The sequence below is a fragment of the Eurytemora carolleeae genome, unplaced genomic scaffold, assembly GCF_000591075.1.
Source record: "Eurytemora carolleeae unplaced genomic scaffold, Eaff_2.0 scaffold238, whole genome shotgun sequence".
Lineage (NCBI taxonomy): Eukaryota > Metazoa > Arthropoda > Copepoda > Calanoida > Temoridae > Eurytemora > Eurytemora carolleeae.
In genome coordinates, this window is record NW_019396256.1 from 300,300 (window position 1) to 307,341 (window position 7,042).

Here is a 7,042-nt window from a genome sequence, read left to right on the forward strand (position 1 = left end):
GAGGTGGAATAAAACGTTTCTAAAGACAGGCGTGGTGGAATAAAACGTTTCTATAGATAGGCGAGGTGGAATAAAACGTTTCTATAGACAGACGAGGTGGAATAAAACGTTTCTATAGATAGAGGAGGTGGAATAAAACGTTTCTAAAGATAGGCGAGGTGGAATAAAACGTTTAAAAATTATATCAAGACATACAACTGCAACCAATCCATTTTGGAAATACGTCCATACAACCTTTATTGTTTAATGCGCAATCCCCTCTCTTTAATTGTAATTTAAAGTGCACGAGATAAAGATTTAGAAAACCCAGACCACTAATGTATTAAGAAAACCTAAGCCTAACTAAAAACAAAGTAACAGTTAGCAAGTTTAAGTTTTTTAAAGAACAATGTTATTTTTATAATTAGATTATATCTGCTGTAAAATTTAGTCTGAAGGGGATAAAATAATGATATTTGAGGAGATTAAAAGATGAAGCATTAACGTATAAAGTAAGCCTAATCTTAAATCTTAAATATTGAGAATAAAGGAACAGTTAGCAAATGTAGAAGAAATTGTAAAATAATTTTTTAGAAGAAAATTGATTTTTTTTATCAATTAGATTATATCTTCTTTTAAGTCTGATGGAGATAAAATAGTGACATTTAAAGAGCTTAAATATGAAGCATTAACGTGTTAAGGAATCTTACATATTAAGTTTTAAGAAACATTTAGCAAGTTAAGGCGAAACTAAATTTTTAGTTAAGAAGAAAATTGAAGAAATGATTTTTTTGTAATTACATTATATCTGCTTTAAACTTTAGTCTGAAGTGGAGAAAAAGTTGATATATAAAGAACTTAAAGTTGAAGCATTAACAGGAAGGCAGGACTATTAAATAATGAAATTAATTACTATTAAGATTAAAGGGAGTGTTTCTGCATTTTAAAAAGGGTATAGGATCATCCATAATTAATATTTTTAAGCGGTACTAGTTTCACATTTTTCTTATGTTACTCTTTAGAGTATTAATAAAACATAATCCTCAGCAAAAAAAAAACATGAACAGTCCATTTAGATTTGAATTAAATTAAGATATTATGAATATATTCCTTAGAGAACTCTCCGAATTCCATGTGAAGAACTTCAGTTTGTAAACTCTCCATAAACAGAGTGAAATCCTAAACAGTCTTATTATTCTCACTGGATGTAACAACCGGGTCTTGGGGATGTCAGTTATCTTGTTTTCGCTTTCTGGGACTTCCACTTCAAGTCCCAAGAGTTTTTTATAAAATAAGACTCCTAAGTGACTTTAAATTTAGGCTGAAAGAAAAACTTCTACTAATTAGGAGAACTTAGGAACTAGGGAGTGATTAGGCATGTTATGTGCTTTTTATATAATGCATATGTTTTACTGTGTAAGAAACGGTGTCATATCCGGATATTTCTTGTGCCCTTTTTTGTAATGTTAGAGACGGGTAATATAAGTTTTGCGTGTTTCTACCAGGAAACTTTTCCCTTTAGATTATGGCTAGGATTAGTAAGTGGCCAAGTGCTAAAGATGTTTTACTTGGAAAATTTTTCCTTTTCAAGTTCAATTGGAAAATAGCACAATTGTGAAATTGTCCCTTTGAAAGATATGGCTAGGAAAAGTTTCCAGAAACTGTACCTCAAAACTGTACCTCAAAACTGTATGAGGTACAGTTTTGTACCTTAAAACTGTACCTCAAAACTGTACCTCAAAACTGTACGGTACCTCAAAACTGTACCTCAAAACCGTACCTCAAAACTGTACCTCAAAACTGTACCTCAAAACCGTACCTCGAAACTGTACCTCAAAACCGTACCTCAAAACTGTACCTCAAAACTGTACCTCAAAACTGTACCTCAAAACGAAGTTCTCTGTCTCCCTTCTTTCCGAAGAAATGAACGAGGATGGTTGTATCAACAGGAATATCTGAACAATAAATATACCCAGGAGCTGTTAACATATTCTGAAGTGATCTTCCATATATGTTACAAGGCTGGTACAGAAAAGTACCCTTTTAACCTTTGTTTCAACAACAATGATGGACAAATCTTTGTTTTTCAATCTGAAAATCAAAATTGATAATTTTCAATTGTTATATCTGTATAAAAGTGACTTACGCAGGAGAAACAACAATTGAAAATAACGGAATTCATCATTGAATAATTTGAAAGTGATGCTATCTTTCTCATTGTTGCACACTGCTCAGAGCCTTTGAGCCTTATTTGCTTTCTTTAAAACACCATTTTTAGACACAAGACAAAACTGCACAAATCTACCTTTTTGTAGAAAGTCGTCTTCCTTACTATCTCCCTCTACCTCTCGTCGTTCCCTGGAATATATAAACTTAGTCAATTGAATAAAATGGTTCACGGGAAAAGATCATTTTAATTCTAATTTTTTTCAATATAATGTTAATATGAATGTAAAATTTAAAAACTGTTTGAACTTAACTTTTAACCCTGTGACGTGCTATTTTACGTTTACCAATTGAGAGAGCTAGCTTTTTCTGATTTTAGAAGTTTTGAGCAGTACATATCAAAATAAGTCGTTAAAGCTGGAGGATATCGTAAAGATTTGCCCAAGAGGTTTTTTAAAAGAGAAAATTATAATAATAGAATAAACCCAAATATGATCTTCTCCTTATCCCCAATTGTTTATCAGCAACCGCTTTAAAATCTTAAAACTTTGAAGAAAAATCTCAAAAAGGAACGTTGTAACTGGAAAAAAACTGCCTCTCTGCATTCAACTTAAACATGTGAACTCTTAAAAACGTTTTAAAATTTCAAAGCAAACATTTTTAGACTAACCTGGGGCTGAATTTAATAAATTTGAACTGTCTACCGCCGATACAAATTTGAATAACCGATTCAAAAACTTTAATCTTTAACTTGGAGTCGATGGTTAAAGTTTGAACCGGTAAGTAGGTAGTTCAACGACACAGCTTAAATTCATGAAATTCAGTCCCTGGACAAAAAGCATGTGTGTCGGGTTCTGTATGTTATCACCTTATCAATTTTCTCATTACCATCATGGTCCAACATAGAGAATGCAATCCTAGAAATAAATTTTCCAGTGATCATCAAGTTTTAGATTATCATATCCTTCCCTTAAAAATCTTTGTTTGATCAATGATCATGCATAACTTAGCATTTTTATTTAAATTTTTTGTTGTTTTCAATTGTGAGTATTCCACAAAGTGACTTGTGCATTTCTGCTGCAGAAACATGGAAGTATGATCAGGATTAAACACTTTTCAACCACTATGTCTTCCACATTAAAGATCAGTTAAAGGTTTCAGGGGTACCGTTGTAAATCTGGCATTCCCCTTTTAAAAATGGAAGATCATGATGACAGCTCTTCAAGTGTCAAATGTTTAAATCAAGCTTCATGATTTGGTTCATGTAACACTGCTAAACCTTTTCCATCTGAAGTTTTACTTTTAAACTATAGTACAGACATAATTTATAAGTGACACAATAATACCACCAACTACTGAATCAAGGGTCAATACATATTGTGCCTACAGTGCATTTAATAACCCTCCTCGGACACAATAATACCACTAGTTGAATCAAGGGTCACTACAAATTGTGCCTACAGTCCCTTTTAGGGTAAAGCAGGCACAGTTTACTGTATAGAATACAACTTTTGCAAACAAACTATAACTTCTTAGAAACAATTGTAATCACAAAATAAATTGTCTCTTTTTTATATTTTTAAATGTCAAAACTAAAATTTTTAGAAAATAAATACATCTTTTATTTAAAGGGGAAAAAAGAGTAAAAATGGTGCTTTATTGCATCTTAAAAATATTAGAAGAAATTTTCCTTGCAACTGAGTGACTAACAAGGTTTAGAAAAAAAGAATAAAAAGAAAAACAAGATAAGTAAAAAACAATAAATTCAGATCCTTTGTAGAAACAAATATATTTTTATAATCAACAAAAGCAAGTATTTTTACCATGTTCATAATGTTCACAAAGACATTTATTTAAAGATAGATTTCAACAAAGATTTTAGAAATGTTCTGATTTTGATACCTGAACCCGGATGTAGGTTTGATCAGAATAGTCAGAAGGAACAGATATTCGGAGTAAGAAATCAGACCTTTAGATCCAATGTTCCTAAACAAATAAACAAATTTAAAGTACTAGGCTTTCAGGGCCGGCTCTAGCTGTGAGCATTGTCACTTCAGACATTACAAAACACTTCAAACTCAAGTAAAATGCACATAAGATTAAAATCTAATATATTTTTTGGTATAACTAATTTTATTGAAGAGCTATTTAGAAAAACAAAAATGTGCTGAATAACCGAGTAAATTTGGATTTTATAAACTTGTGCGTAAAATCAGAATAACTAAATACGCAACGGAGTCACAAAGTCGTCACAGTAATGTCAGTTGAATTTGACCTTTTCTTCTCGTAGTTTGCAATGAAAACAATAGAAAAAAAGTTTCACTGAGATTTTTTTTTCAGCAGGTTTTTTACGAAAGTTTTTAGGAGTCAAATTCTGAGCATCCATAAATCTTCCCCGTGGTCATGTGAGAACAAACAAGAAAGTATATGCATATATAGATTAAATAAAAGTATATGTATATATAGATTAAATAAAAGTATATGTATATATAGATTAAATAGAAGTATATGCATATATAGATTGAATAAAAGTATATGTATATATAGATTAAATAAAAGCCAAAACCAGAGTTGTAAATTTATAATTGAGTGAAGGACCTAAACCACCTCGTCTGTAAGGTTTAACAATTTGTTTGGCTAAGTTAAACTGCTGATCTCTGTATTTAAAGCATTCATTAATTTACAACCCTGAGAAATCTAAATGGAGTCTTTGCCACAAACTCTGATTTTTTAATCCCTATATCTGTGCAATTTTATTCAGGGAATTTTGACTATTTAGCCAAGAAAAGTAGCTATAATAAAACTACAGTAAATGTAAAACCCATATAACAGTGGAATAGGAAGACGACATTAAAGATAACTTTTGTGTTTTTAATAATATTTTGAAGAAAATTGTTTATCTTAGATTTTAAGTTATCTTCTTAAGTAAAATGGGTTCACTGCACGATTGCTGTGTTTTGTGTTAATTGTGCTATTTACAATCAAAACTGAAAGTCGTCTTTTAATTGCAGAGTTTGATGGGTCTCCCTGTATACCTCGTCTAGTGTGAGTTTCCTTCTCTTGATTCTAGGTTTAGGTTCAGATTCAACAACGGAGTCAAGAAAATCCTAAACCAACAAGTTTTTATTATCAGGTTTTGAAATCGAGCCGGGAACTTTTGAATGAAACTACAGATTTTAAGTCGCAAAACTGAGTGAAATTTCCAATCTTCCAATGAGAGATTGGAAAACCTTCACAATTTAAATAATTTTCAATCCATCATTCGAAACTAAGGGTTGAGAAGTTATTTAGCTAAACTCAATCTTATTTAAAAGTTTCCAACAGAGTCCAGGTTGAGTTCAAAAGGTGTATGATATAGCTCAAGAAAAAAATATGAATTCCACTTGTATTTTATTTAGTACACAGTACACACATAGGATAAGAATTCAGAGACGACTGTACAGAATTTATAATTAATTTAACCTTGGAATCGTCAGATTCAAAGAGTTACAAGTCGTCTTTACAGTCTCCTCCCTGGTGGGTAACCCTGTAGTATGATGCTTTTTTTCCAACGCTAATGTCAAAACGTATTTTCAAAGTAGCCTGCAGTGTTTGACCATCTGCGCATGCACGGCCAAATGAATTCCAGTTGATATTATATTCACTAAACATAAAAGAACCAAACACCCAAACCCACATAAAAGTCCAACCAATCGATCGTTCTTAATTTGATAAAAATAAGAAGAAAAAACGTGCATAGTAACAAAAAAGAAAAAAGTATTTAGTAAGGAAAAAAATACCTGGGGAGTCATAAAAATCTGTCCGTTAAGTTCAACTGAGGAAAACTTAATAAATCTTTTCTCTCTAAAATATTTACAAGTTCAAGATTAAAGTTAAAAAAGTGTACACTTTATAAGACAGAGCTGGGAACCCTAGTATTGCATGATCTTGATTTTTTGTTAATCAGCAGATTTATTCAAGCTTTATTTGATATCCCGCATGGTAATCGTACCCGCTAAGGGATTGAAGGAACTTTGTTGAAGGGAGGAATAAACTGAAGAGATTAAGCATTGATCCTCAAATTAACTATAGTTCCCAGTTCAGCACTTCTAACTAGTTTTAGTTTGAATCGTTCACAGCTTTGATCATTAAAAAAAAAGGTTTTACCTCTGTATCTTTCGTAATAATTAAATTTCACGAAAACCAAGCAATTAGTTTTATTTTTATTATTTTTAAAATAAGTTTAAAAATAAAAATCAAACCCGTGAAAAAAATACAACAATTTCAATATTTCAAGAAACTCTTATTAATATTAAGTTTAAACAACTTTTTTGTGAATGAAGGTTATCAACACAGATTCTCATTTGATAATCCCTAAATCTTTGCAACCTAATTATGTAAACCTATAAATTCCAACTGTTTTACAATGTCCGATTTACAGCGGTACCCTTAAAAGCTTTGTCTGATTAAGAATGAATTAGTTATTAATGTTTTTGTTTTATTTGCGGTTTCTCTGCAAAAGTGACCTGCCCATTTCTTGGTTAAAGGAAGCAATGGAGAAACTCACAGAAATAAACACCTTTCGATTTATAAAAACGATGGTATCTTCCACATGTTTGATCAGATTAAGGTTTCAAGGGTATAGTTGTAAATCGGACATTGCCATCTTTGCATGGAGGGTCACTTGAACTTAATCTTACAGTCCCTTTAATGAATAAAAAATTAAAAAATTTGCAAATATTCCTTGGAGATAAAATCCGTTTCCGTTCTTCCTGTTCTCCTCCTGAAATAAATAGCTTTAGGGTCTCTTCCTCTTTTAGAAATTTTAATCCTGTTAAAGGGATAGCTAGCGTAAAGGGATAGCTAGCGTAGAGGGATAGCTAGCGTAAAGGGATAGCTAGCGTAAAGGGATAGCTAG

General features: G+C 31.5%; 1 protein-coding gene across 1 annotated transcript in view; it reads right to left on the reverse strand.

Moving 5' to 3' along the window:
• Positions 1-7,042, reverse strand: part of LOC111699482 (calcium uptake protein 3, mitochondrial) — a 15,943-nt gene that overhangs the window by 6,583 nt on the left and 2,318 nt on the right. The window contains exons 4-11 of the mRNA XM_023470174.1: positions 6,868-6,907; positions 5,925-5,988; positions 5,134-5,252; positions 4,048-4,131; positions 2,979-3,062; positions 2,285-2,337; positions 1,864-1,934; positions 1,090-1,158 (exon numbers count right to left, since the gene is read on the reverse strand). Coding sequence (XP_023325942.1) covers positions 1,090-1,158; positions 1,864-1,934; positions 2,285-2,337; positions 2,979-3,062; positions 4,048-4,131; positions 5,134-5,252; positions 5,925-5,988; positions 6,868-6,907 — 584 coding nt within the window. The remainder of the gene's footprint in view (positions 1-1,089; positions 1,159-1,863; positions 1,935-2,284; positions 2,338-2,978; positions 3,063-4,047; positions 4,132-5,133; positions 5,253-5,924; positions 5,989-6,867; positions 6,908-7,042) is intronic.